The 24,786-nt window shown below is 36.2% G+C and overlaps 1 protein-coding gene and 1 gene segment (V, D, J or C); both read left to right on the top strand.

The window, feature by feature from the left end:
• LOC148815840 (Ig kappa chain V-III region MOPC 63-like) overlaps positions 1–24,786 on the top strand; it is a 174,525-nt gene that overhangs the window by 32,104 nt on the left and 117,635 nt on the right.
• On the top strand, positions 3,492–17,584 carry LOC148815841 (cytosolic phospholipase A2 gamma-like). The gene is made up of 10 exons (XM_088904857.1): positions 3,492–3,628; positions 3,812–4,010; positions 4,557–4,665; positions 5,770–5,910; positions 6,949–6,990; positions 8,045–8,119; positions 13,167–13,280; positions 13,648–13,802; positions 14,250–14,418; positions 15,749–17,584. Exons 1-10 carry the CDS (start codon positions 3,537–3,539, stop codon positions 15,916–15,918), a joined length of 1,266 nt encoding a protein of 421 aa, XP_088760983.1. The 5' UTR covers positions 3,492–3,536; the 3' UTR covers positions 15,919–17,584.

The following is a 24,786-nucleotide window of genomic DNA, read 5'->3' as shown; positions in this document are numbered from 1 at the left end:
TATTTGTTTCACATATTAAATATTGTAAGTGTCAAGCTTCTGTATTTTACAGACTTGGAAAAATGAGAGCAAGGGCAAGCCTGATTGATGACCTGTTGCTGCTTTGCTTGTGCTGCTGAATTCTGGATCACCTTTCATTTCTTGAGAGAATTTAAGTATCGCCACATAAAAACAGTAACATACTGAATCACAAAAGTACTATAGACAATATAGAGGGCATTGGAAATGGAATAATAATTGTGGAAATGCTTTTTGATAAACGGAATTTTGAAGTGGCAAGATGTAGTTCTGTGATTCCAGAAATGTATCCCAAATGTATCCCAATGGGGCAGAAACAGTAGTACAGAAAACGGAGGGATATAGTGCTTACAAGTCTTTTACGATTTCTTGTTTTCAATTATCTTACAGACAAGCATGAGGGAAGCAATGACTATACTGGAAAGTAAGTGCTCCTTAATCTGTGTACTAAGATACAGTATAAGAAACACGTTTCTGTGTATAATTACAAAAAACAATTACACCTCTTTTCATATGTTCCAAATTATTTTCTGCTTTCTTTCCTCTTTTTTTCTCATGAGGATGTGATGAGTATAAATGTACTGATTAACTGATTCTAAGCTGTTAGATTAGTGAGGTGTTTTCTCCTTGGTTGATATGCATTTCCATGTGCATTTCCAAATCCCTTATCCCTTAATATCCCTTAAATCTATAGTTTATAGTTAGATTAGAAAGATTATAGAAAGATTATCCCCACAGGCTTGGGTATTGGCTAGGATTCAAAACCAGACACAAGGCTATCCCAATTAATAACTAATGCCTCACATTGAAGAGGTTACAATATGCAATCACAAGTTAATTCAAAACTACTGACATCTTTTTTAAAACATTTAAAGTTAAATACAATATATTTTTAGAGCCAATATATATAATATACAGATAAAAACATTCAAAACATGCATTAGAACCCGTGTTAGAGTAGCTTCCCTTTTCTTTGCTGTACCACAGTGTAGCTCGTTTGTGCGATACACTGACCAAAGACACTTGTGGAGCATTTGTGTTGGTGAACAACAAGAGATCCTAAAGTCTTGAGCAGATCACACCTCAACAGTTGACCCCCTCCTCTTCTTGGGCGTCTAGCAGTATCCTTTAACCTACCAGCTGATGTCCAATAAGGCAGAAAATAAGGTGCTATATCCCAGGATATTACGAAAAGATAAATACTGACTTTAACAATGTGCCTGTTACTTGAAAACAAGAAAAATAAATACTTTTAAATGAGTAACATTAATATTAGCAATATTTTTGAAAGTTTAAAGTGGTTACAACTGTATTAGTCCCTATTCACCTTCTTGAAATTAATAAGAATACACAAAGAAATTAACAAACACATTAACACTCAAGTTACAGTGAGATCCAGTCAGCAAAGCAAATTAGAAATTATCCCAGATTCTTTCTAATATGTCTCCTTTTGCATTTTTAGGAACAGAAAGCGCCAAGGTTGCACATTCTTCATGTTCGTTTTATCTCCTTCCACAGGACATATGTACGGGTTTCACAGACTCTCTGTGAGGGGGAGACTAAGGCTGTTAAGCAGAGAAAAATCCAAATCCAGAAGGCCCTAAGTAATCTGGAAACTCCTTGTAAATTGGTATGGTTTTTATTATTTTTTATTTGTGTTGCAGAAATACATATTCAGTGTATTTTGCAAAATGCAAGTACAGTTAGTTACTGTAAGCATCATACAAAAAACTGCATTGTTACATCCAAGTGTGTGGTCTATGTGTGTTTTTGTTATGTTCCACACTGCTGACCCTTGATTATTCTCCCTCCTCCATTGACCCACCATTACACCACTGTTCCGTATGACATAATCATCAATCAGCTTCTCAGCCAATCAGAATGCATCTTATTCAGCATGTAACATGGAGGTTTTCTGAAGGAAGAGGCCTTTTGTTTGACTTCAGTCCCGTTTTGCTTTGCTTTGCTTTGCTTTGCTTTGCTTTGCTTTGCGTGTGTATTTTTGTATAGCTTTGGCTTTGTTGTTTTGTTTCTGTTAGTTTCTTTGTACTTTTGTTTGTTTGTGTGTTTATCCTTGTTTTGCCATTACCTTGCCCTAATGTATTATATGTTCAACTTTTGTGTTCTTTTGTACCCTGTTCCTGTTGAGTACTCTTGTTTTCCCTTATTTGTATTCCTAGTTCATTTGTGTTTTTGTGTGAACTTTTGTGTATAATGTTAGTTTAGGTTGTTGGGTACATTCTACACACTTAGTTGATTTTGTATTGGTAACACTAGTTTAGTACAGGTGAGTGCCATTTGTCTTATATGGTTGTTGGGTAGTCAGTGGAAGTTAGCTAGGGTGTAGGAGACGCCGAAGACCGTGTGTTTCGGGTTTTCTTTTGTAGTCAGGTTAGCTTTCCCTCATTTTCTTAGCCAGCTCCATTTTGTTTGTTCTTTTCTTTTCTTTGGCACCACTCTAGTTCCTTACCCCTGTGTGTTATCGTGTCTTGTCAGTCACTTATTCAACTTAAAATCATCACTTCTGCATCCACCTGTGTTATCACGCTTCCTAGTCCCTCACCAGAACCCACCTGCATCCAAAAATTATCCTAAATGTTACACCCCTTTAACCCTTTTTAGGAAAATAAAGACATTTTATTTTGTAGCAGGTGCATTGTCATGTTAGTGAAAAGATATGACATAAGAAAATTCATTATGTTAGTTAGCATTTGTCGTAGGGGTTTATTGTTACTGTGAATGCCACAGGCATGTTACTCCTTTCCAGATGACATGGATGCAGTTAATAGATGAGAGGGTGGTGAATGGACAGGCTTTGGGGAAAATGGAGAGTACATAAAGTCTAATAAAAGAGGCAGAGCAGAAAGGGAAAAAGTGTATGGGAAGACAAATGAAAAACTAAGATTTTGAAGGCTTCTGCATTGTTTGAGATAACAGTAGGCAAGGATCAGGGCTCTGAATTGTGTGCAAAACAGGCACCTTACAGGTCTTAATAGGGAAGGGACTTGTGAAATGAAGCAAAATAAGTAAATGGAAGAAGAAATAATTCAGTTTGAACCATGAAATTGTAGGTTGAGTTGGAGTGATTAAATAGCGCTGGTGGAGAGGTGACAGCCAAGATGCAGTTACAATATTTCATGCTGTTTTAATGATCCTAAGTGGTGATATTACAAATATCATAACAGGTTAAACTTTTGTTGCTGGTAAGTAGATTCTTGCACTGTTGTTATTTACGTTAGATGCTTTCATGAGAGAAACATAATAGGAGAATGTTAAATTTAAATAATTCTGAATCTTCTTCTCTTTAAGGGACACACTTGAGTGGAGTAGGGTACACGATACACAGTTGTGATATCTCAGTAACTTTGCAATTCATTTACACTATTTAATAACCTAATAATTATCTGTCAGACTCACACACTGTTTTTTATCATGCTCTTTCTCTTGCTTCTCTCTTCCTCAATCAGGACTGTGTCCCCTCTATTGCCGTGCTGGGCTCAGGGGGGGGTCTGCGCGCCATGGTGGCTCTCATGGGGACTTTAACTGAGCTGGGGGCTCAGAACCTGCTGGACACCATCATGTACCTGTGTGGAGTGTCAGGATCTACCTGGTGAGTCTGAGAGACTGGGCTCTGGGGTCCAGGTTTGTGCCAGGTGGATCTGTGGAATCAATATGAATTCTGAAGGTTCGCATAAAGCAGCAGAACTTCTAATTCTGCTCTAATTCTGTAAGATATAAGGATTGAGCTCCGACGTTTCTCCTGGTCTCTACTCTTGTTTATGTATGAATGCAGGTGTTTGACATCTTTGTACCACAACCAGACCTGGTCCTCTGAATTAGAGAAGGCAGAGAAAGAGATGGTGCAAAGACTCACAACTGGCTCGTTTGACTGTCTAAAAGCATTGGCAAGAATTATGGAGGCAGAAAAGGATGAGAACTTTTCCATCACAGATATATTTGCATCTACAGTTGTGCACGACATGGTGAAGCAGGTCAGCAGTCCTTCCTGCCTGGGTTTCTAGCATCTTTGTCATCATGTATTTGTGTATTTCCGAAAGTCTTTCTCTCTCTTCATTGATGCTTCTGAGTAAAGCGTACAGTTTAATGTGGTAAATTGTAATTACTAAAGGTTTTATTTCCCTACAATATATCTTTGCTCAAAAATGAAATTCACTTTTTTATTTTTACTTAATTTTCATTAGTGCACACCATTGGTGTGTACAATAAAATAGGAAAGGATATAGAAACAAATTAAAGGAAATTCTGGGATATTTTATTATGATTTGATGCTTTAGCAGAAGTTTCATGCTTAAGGTGATGTGACCTTACTATTCAGGACAAGTAACTCTAAAGGGAGAACACAAGTGCTGAATCTAGATTTTTTTTTCAATTACTAGAGCTGAAAACTAACCTTTAGATAATCTCTAATTGTATACAGCTATGTGAGCCCCACTGAAGATCTCAGAGACCCTCCAAACCTGGTGGGAGTACCTGGGGCGTACCATTGCTGGGTCTTCACTACAATATATTTTTTCCAGGTGGATGAAGAACATTTTTCTAAGGAAACCGATGATGAAATGAACAACCCTTACCCCATCTTGGCAGTTGTGGACAAGGAGCAGAGACAGAAGGATGAATACGATAGAGGTAAGATACATGATGATGGATGAACATAAATCTTATTTAAAATCCTGCAGAAAGGCCATATACAGTATTACATATTTTATAGTAAATGTTAAATGTTCACAGACCGCATCGCTAGCACCTAATCTGATCTGAAAAATTATGACCAACCAGCTGCTACTGATAAAGGTAAGGAAATGATCATTAGAGCTAAACTATAAGGCTACTAACAGTCCAAAATAATTTATATTTTACGAAACTGCCAATATGTATTTAAAAAAAAAGAAGGACTTGTTTAACTTCTTTGATAATTGAACCCATGGACCTTACTTTCTGTGTAAACTATTATTTGCTCTATGAAATAATATATGAAGTCAACAGCCCTGGCAGGTTATACCAACAAATCATAAGAGTTTTCTGAAGTCTGAACTTTTCTGAAGAAAAATATATATTTTTTATTCTAGTGTTATTTACCCATGTTTTCCCTTCAACCAAATAGTGTTCCTCAATTAGTTTGCGATTAAAACTATTTTCTGTTCTCTTCAAAAAGAACTTAAACTAAAAACCAATAAATCCTTCTGTCTCCTGGTAAAACTTCCTGGTTTCTCTCACGCTACACAATATAAAAGATAACGGTGTGCCTTCTCCTCCTTAAATACCTGAGGCGGATGATTTCCTCCATTGTGTCCAAACTCCTTAATTTATTTTTCTTTTCCATTCAACCAAGGGCTGTTTAGGACTTAGAGATTCATATCCTTCAAACTAGCCATGCATACTACCATATACCTTAATTGTATAAAGGGTATAAACAATTTTTATGGACCTCCAACCAGGATGTCACAGTTCTCATTTTCAGTACATTTTTTATATACTCAACAACTACAACAAAAGTTGGACAAGGTATTACATTAAAACAACAAGAATATTAATTGTATCTATTAACTAACAATAATAATACCATTTAATATTAGAAAAATAGACACACAAGAGTGGCCTCAGTGCCTTCAAAATGGGTTTAGAGATTAGCATGGATTTAGGGATGAAAGAGTTTTTCTAGTTCTGGTATCCTTTCTCACTTCACTATTCTTCTGCTCTTCCTCCTTTTCTCCATGTCTCTTCCTCTCACAGGGGTCTGGTGTGAGATAACTCGCCATGAAGTGGGGTATTCTGGGTATGGAGCCTTTGTGGAAACACCATTCTTTGGGAGCCGTTTTGCAGGAGGGAATGAGGAGGAGCACAGAGATGAGATGGACATCCTGTACTTGCAAGGTCTTTCTTCATCTTTGTTGTTACACTATAGATGAAGAAAAAACTTTACTTGGATGCCAAAGCCTTTGATACACACAAAAGATTTTTAGGCCAATGGAGGAACTTTACCATATATTACTATTGGACTTCAGTTTATTGTGTTGGGCTTTTACATAATGTTTGGTAATGGTGATAAGACATTCCATGTGTTAGATTTGCATTAGGAAATTAGGGAAATTAATAATTGTATAGGGATGGCTGTTCCCAGGTGCTCCTAAATTATCTTGAATGGAAGAGATGCCCATGGTGACTCCACTAACCGCTGATCACATAATCTATGTAAACTTTTGGTTCACAGAGAAGGGTTTCTCAACTCTCATTGTAGAAAAACAACAGAAACAAAACTCATCCTGAAACTAGGTTCACACCTCCCCCTTTCTCTCAATGACTGACTTGTTTTCAAGTAATCTTCTCTATTCTCATGCAGGTTTTGACTTCACACCTTTCTTCACCCCTCTCCACTTTGCACTTTCTGAGTGGCCTCTCTGCCTCTTTGCCCCTCCCTCCTCCTCTCCTCTCCCAGCTTTTGTTCTTCTGTGCAATTTAATCTTTGCTGTCTGCCCTGTCTTTCTCACACCTGAAGAAGACTTCACAGCCGGAACATTGTGTTTTCTCTCTTCTCTTTTCAGCATGGAATAAACCTTTTACTTGCTCCTTTGCAATTTAGGTTAAAACAACTATCCTTTTTCTGTCTTAGCAACGGCCTTGTTCATAATACCAGCCTTGTATTAACTGCCGGTAAAAAGAAAATGGCTTTGACTGAGTGAGGATTTCCACTTTTACTTATTGGGTTAAAACAGGGACCATCAGCACGGTCTGTTTGGCATGTAGGCTTCTATATATCAGGAACCATATATGTGCAGATTTTCCAGCTCCGCTACAAGAAGTGATCTGTTACACAAGGGTAGTGAATTAAATAGTCTGATTGTTTCCATGCTGTGATTAAGTGACCTCAAACCATTTTCATTGCTCTCTCTCTGTTTTTTACTATTTCCTCAGGACTGTGTGGCAGTTGCTTCGCTGACTTCCAGTACAATATAGGTATAATTTTAATATCTTGTAAGTAATGAATGTGCTGTATGCTCTCCCAATCTGCATCTACAGATGCACCCATTCAGAATGTGCAAGGTATGACAAAAGTACAGTGCAACAGCTTTTTAGTTTTCCAAATAATCTAATATAGGACTGCAGCACTCTGTAGAATCCTTAATATACTGTGGGTCTGCATGTGTTCTTCACAGTTCATCGTATTTTAATAATAAAAATCAAATGTGTATTAACCCATTAGTGCTTTCCTGAGCCATTCATACTGTACAATAATACTAATTCAAAACATAATTTTTCTATTTAATGCAATGTAATTGTGAATAAGTAGTAATGTATTATTTATTATTAATACTGTGTATAATGAGATAATTTTATTTTAGATTTTGTCTTAACTATATTATATATTGGTTTTAAAAACTGTATTAAAAGCAAATAAGCATAGAAAACAGGAGCAGTTGGACAATGACTTTAACTATGCTTAATTAAAAGTATTTTAAGACAGAGGCCGTGAGTGAGCCAGACAGTAGGTAAGAGAGAGAAAGAGAAAGAGAAAGGGCAGTGGCTAGGAATTGAACCCAGGTCAGAGGCATAGCAGGTGAGAACTCCACCACTTAACCAAAACATCACCTTGCTTTACAAACTAAATTAAAAATTACAAGTGTTTCATTTTCCATTACATTGCAAATAAGCCTTATATATAGTATATAAATATAGATTGTATAACCAACACACAATTAAAATGTACTGGAACAAGTAATAGGTTTATTCCATGCTGAAAAAGAGAAGAAAGAGACCACAACGTTTTGGCCGTGGAGCCTTCTTCAGGTGACACCTGAAGAAGGCTCCACGGCCGAAACGTTGTGTTCTCTTTCTTCTTTTTGTGTTCTCTTTCTTCTTTTTTTCAGCATGGAATCAACCTATTACTTGTTTCTTTGCAGCCTACGCATGCTGACGCAGCTACCCACCTGAACTATTAAAATGTACTGTTATGTACTGTACTTAGAAAACTTTAAACTGTTTAAGCATTTGTCTGATTTTTATGTTGCAGAATGGATTTGCAATCATTTGTTAAAAGGCAACACCGAAGAGACTAAACAAAAGAAAGATATGAAGGCCATTCAGGGTGAGTTTTTGAACCTGGGAAGTATAGAACAATTTGAAGAATTACAGCCTAACTAAAAGGTCATGCTCACCTAAATTAACACAGTTGAGTAAGCTTGTTGCTTTTTAAGATATCTGCAAATTTACCAGCAGGATTGCTGAAGAAAATGTTCATTTCAATATATTCCAAAAATCTCCAGTTTGAAAATCAATTCTCAATCTTGTCGTTGGAAAACATTTGAACCCTAACAGTGACTCAATCCACAGATGCTGATGTCTTCAGCAATCCGATAATCACTATTGTAGTGACAGTCAGATGGAAATGTAGACTAATTAATTAATGTGATTTGAATTTGTTCCACAAAGCTTTCAGTTAAATATCTTTTGGTTTCTCCAACATATTGTTAAATGACAACTGATTATGTATGACTGATTAATGTTGTAGGGGTTTTGTGATTTTACTGAGCCAATTATTAATTGTAGCAGTAATCATGAGGTGGTTCGTTATGGCTTTTAGACAATCAATCGTCAGAACAATTAACAACGCACACACACATGGATCCAATACACAAGATACATTTATTAAACATAAATTGTGCACAAAACATATACCAGTCTGCCTGAATACAGGCAGCAGACCTTACTGTGAGGGTTATCAAAATACAAGGTATATAATCCCGAAGAGATGCAAACACAAAGAGATACACAACAGAGAATATATTTCAATATATCGTTCGGCTATACCATATCTAATCAGTGTCATTACCCACTGTTACATTAGACTCGGAAGTAAATACATTACTCATGAATTAAATTGATAACAACTTGTGTTGAGGTAACAATTAAATTCTCAAGACGCAATGTAGAACATGGGGTTTACTTGACCCAGCAGTCGTCCAATAGGCATCGTCTCGGCATCCTCTGGCTACCGGCCAACCAGTCGAGGTGTTGCTCGGAGTAGGACGGACGGAGGAATCTAACTGCGGCGCGCAGTGCAGTCATTGCTCCCAGGGGTCTACTAGTAGTCTGGCTGACTGGTAGAAAGTCTCTATGCACAGAGTGTGACCGCGTGTCCTCGCAGGTCACTCTTTTGCACAGGAAGAAAACTGGTTTGTTCCCAGTCCAGAGCTGCTTCTGAATAAGCTATTCAAGTTGTCGACGAGGGTCCAACTGTAGGCTGCTGTTGATCAAGCGGAGCATTCATGTTGGTTGTTGCAGAATTCTGAGTACATACGGGATCCTCGGCCTCGCCCTTAGAACAAAGTCCAAGTCCCAGTGCAGACAACACCGGTTGTCACGTGATTGTCTCTGAGGGTGCGCGAAAATGGCCAAGGAGAGCCCCGACCTGAGCTTGTGCTACTTTTTTGACCAAGACACAGATGTGTGTTGATTGGTTGAGAGTTTGGCGGACATTGGAGACCCACGTGGTGTTACCACGCTCTGCCAGTCCCTGATTGGTTGACCAAGGTGAGAGATGAGTCACTTACTCCTGACACTTAGGAATGCAGTCCAGATTTCCTCTGGAACTCCCTAGACAGATAGGCGCCAGGGATGACCATTGATCATTAGCTAAGTGCATCCCCGTTTGGGAGTTGTTCCTTATCAAAAGAAAACACCTTAAATCAGCCTGCATGAATAGCTTCTCTGTGGCTGCACCACAGAGATGAAGAGAGAGATGGGGCTCATTTAGGAAAGCACAGCAACGCTTAATTCTGTCTTATTAACAAGCATTACCACTACAATGTAATGAGATAAACTTTTAATTCCAGATGAACATCATTATTTATTGGATGTGAAGGCACTTCTTAAAAATTCTGAGAGAGTCAGATTTCACTGTGGATTAAATAAATAGGTTGTTTCTTCAGACCATTGGATTAGAGGTGCTGTATTGAAGATTAGAATGAGATTCAGTAGGATTTTTTTGGATAGTGTTGTTCATGAGGAGCTTGAGAATGTGATGGAAATGTCTAAGTATGATATACTCTTAGCTATTTGCCTTGCAAAAATATTGAGACCTTTGCACAGATTTCACGGTTTGTTGATTTTAAGCTTGAACCCACAAAACTTTGAAGTAGCAATTAATATCGTAATACTCTGCTTCACAAATTAAAAGCAATAAATGAAAAGAAATAAGTAAATAGTTAATTTTAAAGAAAATAGAAAAGTTTCAGTTTACAGAAAAATTCCACCAGAGCCTCACAACATTGTCCAATAATACTATTCTTGTGTCTAATTTTTAGTTAAGCAAGATTTGAGCCCCAAAAAAGATTCAATTTTTCTCACGCACTGCGATTCAGGCACAGAATGGTTAAAAAGAGGTCAGACAGACAGGGGGGAGGGGTGAAACTGTTACCTGTACTGGATAAAGTGGTTGGAAAATAGGTGGATTTACTTCAGTAAAATGCTTTCCAATTTTAATGCGATATAGAAGATATTATTCATAATAAATTACCGGTCTGTAAACAGTCTGTAACCGTCTGTGGACGGTCTGTAAACTGAAAATATATAGAGCAGCCATGTTGTTTATTGCCTCTTTTTTCACTTGGAAGAACATTCCAATGTTAATGCGACACTGAAGATATTATTAATAACCTTTTAAATCTGAAGCTGTTAACTCTACTTCACACCTGCATATCAAGATCATGGTTTCAAAATAAAAAAAACCATCAAACCATAGGTTGGATGACAATGTCATGATTGTTTCGCAAGGATGTGAAATGTGACAATTTGTTGGAGTTACCATCAGGAGTAAAACGCCAATTTCCCACTGCATTCTGGGGAATGTTGTTTGGACAAGAAACCTACATCTTGCCTCCATCTATCACTCTCTCACAATTCATCATGAATGAATGAGTCAAATTAAACTAAAACATGTTTACAAAGAAAGTGGAATTCAGTAGTACTACCAGCTATGTAAATACATATATTTAGATCCTTAAATTAAAATCGTTATTAATTTCTTTAGATACGTGTTTCCATATTATATTCCCTATTAATCAAATTCTAAAAGTATGCTTTTGTTTACTGCGATAATGAGCGCAAGTATTCATGGAAAATGGTAATCACTTAACTCACTTAACTTTGAATGTTTTGTGATATTTAGAAATACCAACAAATTCAATATAGTGTCGATAATATTTATTATCAGTAATAACGACAGTAGTAGCAGTTTGAAATTATTTGTTGTTATCAATAAATGACTTAGCTTCAAACATATTGTGATATTTAGAAATATAAAAAATGTCAATATAGTGTCCATAATATTTGCTATTTCAGTTTTTCAAAGAAATGTTTATTTGTTTCTTTGAAGCCGAATATATCCAAAGAAGGTGTACTACTTTCTTTAGTAGCACATGAATATAATTACATTATTAATTTCTTTAGATTCACAATTCCATATTAAATTCCCTGTTAATCAAATTTGAAAAGTATGCTTTTGTTTACTGCTATAACGAGTGTATTCGGAAAAAAGGTTAAAACAACGTTTTACAAAGTATATAAACTTAATACAGTCAGAAAGAGCAACGTAAAAACGTTTCTAAAGTAAACACGTGTAAGAGTTTGATGCTTCAAATGTTTAGAAAAAAAGTGGAAAACTTTTTGTTTATGTTCCTAAATTAATATCGTTTATGAGCATGTCAAAGGCATGGTGAGATTCTCAAGACTTACTTTATATGATTGGAAAAGAATACGTGATCGGATTGACGAAATGCTGTGGTGTTATTTTTTGTCCACTACTATTGCACCATACACCATACCATACCATAGAGGCCATTAATCTAAATGTATAACTTGTCAAAATAATACTGTGTGCCTGAAATAATTTGTATTTGTAAAGCAAATTATTATGATGGCTTTACTATAAATTATTTATTTTTCTTTGCAGTTTTTACTGACATTTGACTTTTCACCCATGAAAGTTCTCAGTGTGAGCATTCAAGTTTGGATTTTAAATGTTCACTTTCATAATGCGTATATATCAATTTTAATTCAGTAAAATGAAAATGGGATTTCTAGGTACTAATATTACAAAAAATATGGATAATACAATTTAAAAAACTCATACAGAAAAGAAAACAATAGTTATTTACAGATTTTTTTCTCTTGGCTATTATGTACACTGTCAAACATTTATGTGAAGCAAAACAGGTAAATACAGTATATAAATCCAACAGCATTACAGTATGAACCAGTCTCAGTGAAGTCTGTAAGTGATGTTTTCTTTTTCTTAACTTGACTCTCCAAGGGTAATGTATTTCCTATGCAGTATGATCATTTATCTCCTCTTTGTCACTCTCAGATTTCAGTATTTCAGTTCCATTTAGAAATTATGGAATTTTGGTAAGTCATCATGGAATTATTTTTCCCTGAGAACAGAAACACATGGCATGCAATGAAACTAAGCAGCAATTAAACCATCGTAGCAATTATGTTTAGCAATTGTAGGAATTTTTAACCTCTTAATCCAATACAAGGTATCAGAGAAGCCAGAACCTATCCTGGCAAGCAACAGGCTCAAGTCAGGATATACCCTGGAAAGCTATATTGCATTGCAGGAAAAACATACTCACATAAGCACCTGTTTTTCCCAGAAGCCAGATGGCTTACCACTTCAGTATGTCTTTGGACTTTGGGAGGATACTTGAACACCTGGCAGAAACCCTCACAAGCACAGGGAGAGCATACAAGCTCCATGCAGAGAGCACCCCAAGTCCAGGATTGAACTCAGGGCCCCGGTACTGAGAGGTTGCAATGTTAACCACCATTGCCACCCTTTTATATATAGCAATTATGTTCTATAAGATACTTTCTACAAATCACATTTAGAATACTGTGTTTCATAAAAAAATGCAATAAATTTACACAGTTTGAAATACTGCAATAACAAATCTTACTTATCAGCATCTTTAATCAAGGGATGTTCATATTCACATTACTGATGTCAATGTGAAAAGCTGGGAACCAAGCTTTTATCATTGAATTCAACTTATTGTATTTCCTTAAGGATTAAATCACGTGTACAGGTAAAAACCAGGTTCTAATGCTGTACTTCCTTTCTATCCCTTCAGATTCACTTGAAAAAATGGACCTAACACCTGATTTGTTCAAGAAAATCTTCGCTCTCATTTTAAGCTGGACATGGGGAACCAAGCACAACTTCCTGTATAAATACCCTGACACAGGTTAGAATATGAACAGCAGTGAAATACATGAAATGGTGATCAAATATTATATAGAAATATAGTATAATGTGTTAATAAAGCAGCATGCGCCGACCAGTTCTCAACATTGGCTTTTCTGATGTTCCTATAGTTATAGTTATAGTATAAGAGTGTTCAGTTGGAGATCAAAAAGACATGCTTATAATTTTTTTAATACTGATGTGAATCATCCTGAAACAACATTGTATAAACAGTGTAATAGAATGCATGAAAATGATATTGTTTCTTAAGAAAAGATAAAACACACCTGTTATAAATTACATGATTATTATGAACACAAGTACCAAAGCAATGGCATCAATATTTTTGCCTTTTATTTCCTGTCCAGCAAAAACTCTCCCTGAATATCTGGTCAATAATGAGAAGATCTACTTGGAAGATGCTGCTATTGCCAATGATTGTGGCTACCCATTGGTTTTGAGGAATGACAGAAGAGTTAAGCTCATTCTGTCATTTGATTTTTCTAATGAAGACCCATTTTTGGTAAGACGCTGTATTGGAAATCACAATATTTAGCAGTTCAGTATAGTGAAGTCTTATACAGTATATAGGCTTACATGCTTTGCATCAAATCATCTCCCTTAGCCAAGAATGAGATAAACTTATACAGTATGCAACACAATATATTAAATGTTACCAACCACTTCTCACCTCTTTCAGTGTTGTGCAGTCGTGTATTTCTTAAATGGTTTTATTTTTTTCATGTTCAGAAGTGCAAGAGAAATTATGGCCTAATACAGTGTGACCGAGCATACTTTGATGAAATCATTACTAAACTAAAACAGTACAGACCTTTTGCTATCCTAGCTGGATAAAGCTGTTGATCTTCTCTCTGTGCCTTTTCCTCTCTTCTCCTTCCTTAACTTTTGACATACCCCCATCCCCTTCGCAAACCTCTCTGCTGCACTCCTCTCTCTACTCCCATCCCAGACTGTCACTAAGGCAGCTAAATACTGTGAGAAGAACAACATTCCCTTCCCACCCATTCCACCAGTGACTAAGGAGGAGAAGGAGTGTCCCTTAAGCTGCTACGTTTACAGTGCTGATAAAACCCCCACAGTCATGCACTTCCCTCTGTTCAACAAGGACTCCTGTGAAAGTAAGTGAATCAGACCCTAATCAAACCACTTACCTTGTCATCAGGTTTTCACCTCAGACACCTGGATATTCTGTACATCAGTTGTCAGTAGAAACATCTAATAGGTAATTATGTAATCCAGTGCAAAGAGACCAACAGAAGTAATGTGATCATGGGAAAAAATTATCTATCCAACCATCAATTTTTAATAACTTTACCCATCGTGGCTTAAAATGAGCTGGAGCCTAACTTTCCAGGCACAGGACATAAGGTGTGACTATACCTTTGAAAATGCTAGTCCAATGCTGGGCAGACACGCATTGTATTCAGGGGTAATTCAGAAGTGTCAGTTAACCTGTATAAGAATTGGCTTCTGAAGGTATCCAGTATAGCTTGTTAAAATAATTTGTGGAAACACCAGCATGTAAAGCAACACAGTGGTCTATTTGTGATGAGACTATCTTTGATTCAGACACAGGCAAGCAAAAGCTTAAACAGTTTTTGTCTTGAAAAGACAATGTATTTATTGTGATCATAATGATGTGAAGTTATTATCTTATATTTATAACTCTGTAACATTATTCTATAACATGTTTTTGTTCCAGTTTGAGTCAGAGATGCCAGTGCCTGAATTTGTCTTTTTGATTATTGTAATACAAAGCTGCTAGTATGACTAAACAAATGATCAAGTAATAGGTTTATTCCATGCTGTAAAAAAGAAGAAAGAAAACACAACGTTTCGGCCGTGGAGCCTTCTTCAGGTGTGGGTGACATCTGAAGAAGGTTCCATGGCTGAAACGTTGTGTTTACTTTCTTCTTTTATTCAGCATGGAATAAACCAATTACTTGTTCCTTTGCAGCCTATGCATGCTGACGCAGCTACCCACCTAAACAAATTATCTGTTATTAAAATGCAGAAGCATATCTCTCCTGCTTTAGCTTCCTCACAATAGATTTGTGTGGATTTTATAATAAAATTGAAAATACTGCTGCTCACCTTTTAGCTCTTTCTTTGGCTCCTGACTACATGGGTTTACTGTTACTTGTCTTTGGACTCTGGTCTCTATTTCAAAATGAGGTCCTATCCTGAGAGATTATGCTTAGTGTTTTGTCCCTCCGAGACTACAAAATGATCCCAGCCTTTATATGAGGTTACAGATCAATCGAAACTTTTACATCTGGTCTTTAAACATACCTTTTTATACTAATTTTCTAATTCTTTTAACAACTTGTACTGTTTAATCTTATTTTGATGTTTCTAATGTGTTTTGCTTTTAGTTTGACATATTTAAAGCACTTTAAATTGTCAAGACAAGAATGATTATTCCATCATAATTTTGTCTTCTTTCAGGCAAGGAAAAAATTGTTCAAATGAAGAACATCTACAAAACATTCAACCTGTCATACAATGAAAACGAGCTTGATGATCTTCTGAATGTAGCTAAGAAGAATGTCAGTCTCAACAAAGATAAGATTATCACTGAGATAAAGAAGGCTGTGGGTGCAGAAAGAAAGAAGTGAAACCAATAAAACCTACACAATGAAAGAGTTGGCATTTTAGAGAACATTTTTAATCTGAGGGTTTTTTTGTTAAATCAGTAGTTTTATAGACATGGATGCAGTTAGATTGTTCATTGCTTATGATTTAGGCTTCTTATTTGCATATTTTTTAAAACAGCATTTGTGGAGTTGTATTGACAGATACAGATTAAATACACCTTTATATAGAATGTGAAATTAATGATAAACTGATGACCAACATATTAGGATAGATATAATATTTCCCTTGATGCTCCTGATTATATATTTCGAGATACGTGTTGATTTTATCTGAAACCTCTGATGCAGTTTGTTGATTTTGTTTTCAAACATAACATCATTTTATTAGCGCTATACAATTTCTTGCATTAGGAATTAGTCTTTTCTTTTCATTTTCAAACAGTATTCTGAATCTGATTATTTTTTAATCTGAAAAGATGCTTTTTGTTAGCCAATGCACCTCTCTGTTCATCATATCTGGTTTGAAAGATTAAAGAATCCTAAATCTATAGTATAGAATTATAAAAAGGTTTTGAAAAAGTGAAGCAACAAAAAGTAGACTTTAGAGGGAATTTGTAAATGGAGTTCATGGAATTTATGGGACAAAGACAACTCCCACAATCATCTGTTCACTAGTGTATAAATACTTTATACTTTCCTGTATAATATACCCCCACTGTCAACATCATTGCAGCTTTCTTTCTGTTTTTTTTTTATAAGACAGGTTGTATCATCTTTCATGATAGTCGGGCTGTTATTCCTCAAGACAAGTGGTTTAAAGCAAAACATGTCCCTAAGGCTCTATTTCCTTTAACTCCTTATTGGGATATATGATGAATTAGAAAGATTTTCTAGAACCACAATTTAAGAAGATTCAGAAATGACTGGGTGTTCAATTAAAATGAGTATTTTATTTGTTGGATCATAATACTGTACATTCCTGTGTCTTCATAATATGATTGTTACATCATATCATAATACTGCCAATTCTTTAGAAAACTAGAAATATGTACCATATGATTCAGTACAATACTAAATTGGCAGTGAACTGTAAAAAAGAAGATGAATTGGCTGACAATGCACACAGATTGGGTTTTAAAGAACCTGATGCCTTATCTACAGTATTACAGCTCTTTTCATTTTCAATCCAAGCAAAATACAACATCTTTGTTTCCACACAGTACTTCTAAAGGAGATCCCTGGTTAATAGAGAGGAATACAAACATGATACAGTACATACATGAAGCCTGTCAGGGAATGTCAGAAAGTGTTAGAAAATTGTACTCTTCCTTGAATTTGTTACCAGATAAAGAACTCTCCACATCTGCTAACAAGTAAGAGCACTCTGCAATTCTGTCTCTTTCACGTGTTTAATTGTTATGCAATCTTCATTTATTAAGGGTATTGTACGTAGAAAATTGATTTTTATATGCATTACAAAATTTAACTAGCTTTGTTTTGGAACACATTCGAACATAATTTACCTAAGAAAATGTTTTCTGTTTAAGATTTGGTGAAAAGGAGAAATATAGAGATTGCCATGATGCAATAATTTCATTTCAAATATTATTTTGCAGATTTGCTAATAAGCTTTATTATGTATAAGCTTTGACTTTTGCTGAGCATGTAATAAAGACCATCTCTCAAAGCTGACTGTATCTCTTAATGTCTGTGTCAATGTAAGATGCTCATGTCGGGCTTGACGATGCTCTAGACAAGAAAATAAGTTCAAGTATCTATGATGAGTCTGTTGCAGCTGATTCCCTTTGGATTCGTCTAGAAATCAATAGAGAACACAGGAAAAGCTGTAAGATTAGTCTATAAAAATAACCCATATAGGTAAGAGTAGTCCCCTTGTGAGACCAAGCTAGTCTGATAGATGGCACAGAAAAGGGTCAGAGATAAAGATAAGTGCTTTTCCGTTGACTCAGGGTTAGACATAGGAAAGGTTTATCTACTGTACCACCAGTTCACTCACTCTCTGAGCACGTAATGGACTATTGGGACAGGTGGGGATATAAGGAGGAACTCTGTTAAGGTTAAGACAAAAAGGGAATAAAGACCAGTAGGTAATGGACCATGTGATTGAGACTGTTATGAATTATATCCTCAATCGATCGAACAATGTAGAGTGGTAGTACTGAGTGTTACAAAAAATATAAACTATTAATATAAAAAAGGAATCAGATCTTTAAAGAGCTACAGATGCAGCCATTCAAAGTGCGCGTTACAGACACGTACCGCAGGTGACGTCGCTCAGTATGACGCAAGATGACGCAAGATGACGCGGGGCACCGCAGTACGTGATTGGTTGACCGACAGGGGCACTCGTGGTCCGTTGGTCTGTCGTAGAAAGACTTACAGTAAAAACGTCTTTGCTGTGCCCGTTGTAGGTATTGAATTTTACCACTGAAGGGAAATCTTAGTAGCTGAGCATAAAAAGAATAGGAGCATACTGTAACGCGTGTGAAAGCCATAAACGATATTAATTTTGGAACATAAACATACAGTATATAGCTGGTCTTGGTACTTTAAAGAAAAAAATACACACCAGTATTCCATTTCTCCCTAAACATTTTAAGCTTCGAAGTCTTTAACGTGATACCAGAGTCAACAAGCATACTTTTAGAATTTGATTAAAAGGGAATATAATATGGAATCGCGTATCTCAAGAATTTAATAACGGTATGATTATATCCGTGTACTGCGGCAGGGCTGTGTAGGGCTGTTTCGCCTGCCTGCTCATGTGAGCTGTCTTGTAGCCGACTGGTCTAGGTGCGTGCCTACCAACGGGCAGGTTGTGTGCTCGAATCCAGCTGGTGCTGGACCTTCCAGTTTTATTTATTTATTTTTTAATCGCGTAACATAAACATATTACCGTATGCAAACTGTACTGTATACAGTATGTATATGTATATTTAATGTCTTAACTGTGCCCGTTTAATTGAATTTAAAAAAAATATTTAACACACACATTAAGCTGTTTACATCTTCCGCCTGAGAACAGTCACCCGTTGCTACCCAACGCAGAATGGTGATTGGCTGACACCATCTGACACCCCTCTGATTGGAGAAAAAAGACGTGCTGGTTTGCATAATAATGTTCACCGCTCTGTCCAGCAAATTAATAATAAACTTTATTTTATATAGCGTTTTAAACGAATAAGTAATTAGATTGCTCATAAACCTAATCACTTGCTTTTTCTTTTTATTTAGGCTCAGATTTCAACTATAGATCGTATTATTAATAACCATAATAACAACCAACCAACAAAAACAACCATATAAACATAATACCAACCAAAAACATAGATAACAACCACAATACAAAATCAAATATATCAAACCATTTTACTCTCGCAAAGTCCTCCAATTATCATAATCCCGCCCCTTATGCAAAACCAAACCCTCCTCCCATCCCAGTTTATCCTCTTTATCATAAACAAAATCCACCTCAATTTTCAACATAAAGCATTACACAAAATCAATACCTCAACACTCCATACTCAACAACGATAATTCACAAACAGCCAGAACATGTAACTACACATTCCCAAACAGACCTAATTTCCATAGCCCCGCCCCTTATGGAAAACCAACATCCCTCCCCTGTTCTCTCTCTCCCCTGGCGGTTGTAATTGTTTTTATTTTCAAATAAATTTTAGCAAAGTCATGTATTTTAAAAATCTTAAGATTTGTATATTTATGTCTTTATTTAGTGGTTTCATTAGTGACAAAGGCTAAACTTTCTTGGAAAAATGTCTTTTATGTAAACCATGTTTGCTATTAATTCATTCAGGGCTAAAATATGTTCATTGTATTCTAATGAAAGAAGGGTTCCTTTCGCCGTAGTCGGGAGCCTAGCCTTTAACTAGTAAGTACTGTACTTACTGGGTTTTTGAGGGGGGGGGGGAGTGTCTTTCGCTGGAAATCTCGCCTCCTACTTTGAAAATACCCGTGAAACCGGTTCAATTCGTCACAGCCAGCACTCCTGCAGAGAGGGGGGTTGTACTTGCAGTTTATGCAGTGTACGCGTTATGCTCTTCGTTAATGTCAAAGCCGGAACATATCATTATATCTCATTTTGTATTTCTTAAAAAAAAATCGTTTTCCCAGCCTAACAGTATTGTTTTTAACCTGTAAATTTGCTGGACAGAGAGGTGAACATTATTACACAGAAGACAAAGATAGCGATTTACGTTGCATTGTGTATCGTGCTGCTTTAATACAGTTTTAAATAATTGAAAGTCTAAACAGTATCAGCTTCATTTATGGGTTTTAAATAAAGGTGATTTAAACGCGATTTAAATCAATATAAATGTTTATATTGTAACGCATAGGTGACTATTCATTGTTATTAAAATGACTTAAATTCGATCATGTTGTGATATTTAGAAATATACATTTGTTTGGTGCGAGTGAAGTTTTATTTAATCTCTGAGCCATACTGATTCTTCTGGAAGCCAGTTTCCGCCAGGGAGTAAAAAAAAACACACTATGGTATTCTCTCCAATGCAGTGCAGTTAAAAACATACCTCTGATGCTGCTCCTAAATGAATATCGTTTATGACCATCAGAAGCTTTATGCTTCTTTTCTTTTTTCCAGTGGATTGAACAGGGAGAGGCATTTCATGATGTACTTTTCACTGATGAAACAACAGTGGCTCTGGAACAGTTTTCAACCATGTCGTTTTATGAAAAGGGGAGATATGTACACGTTACTGAAGCTAAAAGTTTAGCCTTTGTCACTAATGTAAACACTAAATAAAGACGTATAGAAATCCCTACGTTACAGACTGCATATGGCTGGTATTGGTAGTTTAAAGAAAAAATACACACCAGTATTCCACTTTCTCCCTAAACATTTTAAGCATCAGAGTCTTACATGTGGTTATTTATTGCATAATTTAATTTTGAAAGCCACTGAGACATCAGGTACTACTGTTGTATTTATGAAAAAGAAACAAAACAAAAAACATACTAACAACTGTGCCATCCTACTCCTTAGTTAATACATTTTATTATCCATAAACAGTTAACATTGTTAGCAAAATATTTTGAATTATATTTAACCCTATTTTTTCTTTAGTTTTGTATTTTACTTATTATATGATAGTCAGACTTAATGTATATTTGAACAATGAAAATATATTTTTACAAGATTTTACATTAAGCACTTAAAATTAATATGGTTAATAAAAGTAAACTGTAACATGCTGTAACAAGATCGGTTAAACTGCGAAGAAAATGCTTTCAGAGAAAATGTTTCAGGTGTGAAGAACATAGATCTCTAATGCAATTTCAACCAAACCTGTTCCCACACACCCTGCCCCCACTACCATTAGAATATACACAAACATTTTAGCGTTTCATTCTGAGCAGAAGACCCTCACACCTGAAGAGTGCTGGCTGTGACGAATTAAACCGGTTTTACAGGCTTCAATCACAGACCATGAACAGAACCTGTGTGATTGTTGATAGATGATGTACTCGTAACATTTTTTCAAGACGAACTACAACATTTAAAAAATGACTTGTATGTACTTGATATCTCTAATCAATCCACGGGTCCCAGCACAAAACGAAAGTAAAATGCATACCGTTTCACGCTTCTTATTAGTTGCTCAAAAGTAATTTGACCGTATGAAATGCATAATATAAACCTAGAAACATATACGTAAGCAGTACTTAAGCACTGTAGTATCGGTGTTAAGACATACCTCTCAAATACTGTAAATCAAGTTAAAAATATCTCAAGACCGATTCTGGTCGTAATGAAACCATGTTTCGTGTATGTTTTCTTTTTCATCTTGAAATAACTCATTTCTAAATACCTTTTTCACTGTTAACATCTTGCAGCAACTTTGCGAACAAAATATACACTCTGACAGTTCATCCTGCTACCAACATTAAATAAAACAAATCTTAAGATTTCTATATTTATGTCTTTATTTAGTGGTTTCATTAGTGACAAAGGCTAAACTTTCTTGGAAAAATGTATTTTATGTGTTGCAGAAAAAACTGACTTGCTTTAACAAAATATGTTTACAAATCCTTTCACCTGGCATTTTCGTAGTTAGAAATTATGGAACGCTCTGTTAAAAGCAAGGGAGTTTTTATGTCCGTTGCAGTTCTTTTGCAACATGAATATAATTATATCGTTATTAATTTCTTGAGATACGCGATTCCATATTATATTCCCTTTTAATCAAATTCTAAAAGTATGCTTGTTGACTCCGGTATCACGTTAGTTAAAGACTTCGAAGCTTACAATGTTTAGGGAGAAATGGAATACTGGTGTGTATGTTTTCTTTAAAGTACCGAGACCAGCCATATACTGTATGTTTATGTTAAGATTTCCCTTCAGTGGTAAAATTAGATATGAATATTCAATACTTAAACGGGCACAGTTAAGACATTAAATATACATATACATATTGTATACAGTACAGTTTGCATACGGTAATATGTTTATGTTACGCGATTAAAAAATAAATAAATAAAACTGGAAGGTCCAGCACCAGCTGGATTCGAACACACAACCTGCCTATTGGTAGTCACGCACCTAGACCAGTAGGCTACAAGACAGCTCACATGAGCAGGCAGGCGAAACAGCCCTACACAGCCCTGCCGCAGTACACGGATATAATCATACCGTTATTAAATTCTTGAGATACGCGATTCCATATTATATTCCCTTTTAATCAAATTCTAAAAGTATGCTTGTTTTGTCCAACTTTTGTCCAACTGAGCAATCTTGCTTTCATAAAATATACCAACATTTTAATGACTGAAGATTAACATGCTGTAATACACTGTTCAAAATTAAAGGCTCAAATGCTGTACATGAGAGGTTAAGCTCCCCCTGGCGGTTTTACAAGGTGACGCCGGATAGTTTCCGGCAGAGCGTCAAATGACGCGCGATTAACCACGTGACACTGCGTGACACCGCGTGATACCGCGACACGCCCACCGGGGTATGCCGCAAAATAACTCACCCATTTTGAATGGCTGCATCTGTATATGGCTGTATACAGTGCTTTGCCCCAAAAAGGAACGGTGTCTGAATTGCCCGACAAGCAACAGTTTGAAAGCACCTGATTTAACTTTCAAACTCTTGCCATGGGTTTAAAAATCACAGGCATATTAACAAATAAAGCTATAATGTATTAGTTGTTTTGGACTTTTAGGCCACTTAAGCCTAAACGTACGTTCGTTCAGCACTCCGTTCAATACGACATTTCCAATGAAAGAATACCTTTCAAAAATAAAATTCACCATTCCTGACACACTCTTTTGATTTTGGCAGTGTTGTATTTTCTTTTCAGACTAATAGTTTGATTCAAAGAAGCAAATTTTCCAGTCAAATGAGTGGAATATTGAGAAAAATGTATTTGAGAAATATTTGAACCCTAACCCTAACTAGCAAAATCCGAAGCTAGGGTTAGGGTTTTATCGCCCAACAAGCAACAGTTCGAAAGAACCTGATTTAACTTTCAAACTCTTGCCATGGGCTTTAAAATCACAGGCATATTAACAAATAAGGCCAAAATGTATTAGTTGTTTCTTTTAGGCCACGTAAGCCTTAACATACATTCATTACGTTAAGGGGTGGAACGGGCAGTACGGGGATAATTACGATGGTGGAGCATCGATAGTGTTATGCCAAAATAACAGATTTGCAACTTTTTTTTTAGTCAAGAAGCAATACAAAAAAGAAAAAATCTCCCTCTCCTCCTCACTGAAACATTCATCGCAGTGGCAGCTCTTCCACCTTCTTCATCTCAAAACGCGACTAACTCCACAAAAAAGATGAACGAGGTCGGATCTTGTAATTGGAATTGCATTTTCCAAATTCCCAGGTAGCAAATTTATTTTAATTTGTATTAATAATCTATACTCTCCGAGTAAAATATTTTTTTCATCCAAGCATTTGTTTTCAATTAACCTGAACGTCATTTTCACAGATTTTGTCTCATGTAGGTCACATGCTCAATCTGTAAAGTGCCACGCAGCAATCAGCGTGTCATCTCTGAACTCACAATTGCATTATTACTGAGAGAGTGACGCATTGCTCAAGGGGGTAAATTGATAGTAGTTTCTCATATGTTATTACTTTAGCTAATGTAGGGTGCTGAAAAAAACATGCATGGCAGCGACAGAGTTTTATTTTTGTGCGGTTACTGCGCATCTGCAACCCTGCAACCTGGTAAAGATCAGGCGAAGTCTATTTTCTAAATTAGACTCAGAAATCTCTGTCGATTTTCCGTTAAGACCAGCTTCAGTGAAATATCATGCAAACGGTGCCCTTTTAAGAGCTCCCATTTTACTATCCTGAAAGCAGCTAATTCGTTTGATAAAAATCGATGTGTATATCAATAAAGATGTAAATTTGTTAAAGTTCAAGATTAGTAAAAACTCGTGGGAGGGCATGGGGGTGTAGAGACGCTTTCCAGCATGTGGTGAACCGATGCGACCGCCGGTGAGAGATGGGAGTCGCAAGCGCATCATTGGCCGGGGAACGGAGCAACAGAAACATTTTATAAAAGCCGCCATTTTTATAAATGGAAATACAAACATATCCAAAAACGATAAGGAGTAAAGAGTGGGGTGTGAATTCGAGCACTGGTCTTGTTACTTTTGGATGTGTGCTTACTTCATTCACCTACTGTAAGTCTGTTTCTGCACTGCTAAGTACATTTACAGGAGCCGTTTTTTTACACCAAACCCACACATCGTATTAAGAAAATAAGTCTTTCCCACAAGACTGTCACAGAACACTATACTAAACATCTAGTAGTTCAAAACAGCAGCCAGTTCTGTCTAGTTCTTCTTGTGCCAGTTCTTCTA

Source organism: Atractosteus spatula, chromosome 24 (genome assembly GCF_055471065.1).
Source record: "Atractosteus spatula isolate fAtrSpa1 chromosome 24, fAtrSpa1.hap1, whole genome shotgun sequence".
NCBI classification, from domain to species: Eukaryota; Metazoa; Chordata; class Actinopteri; order Semionotiformes; family Lepisosteidae; genus Atractosteus; species Atractosteus spatula.
This window is presented reverse-complemented; position numbering and strand designations above follow the sequence as displayed.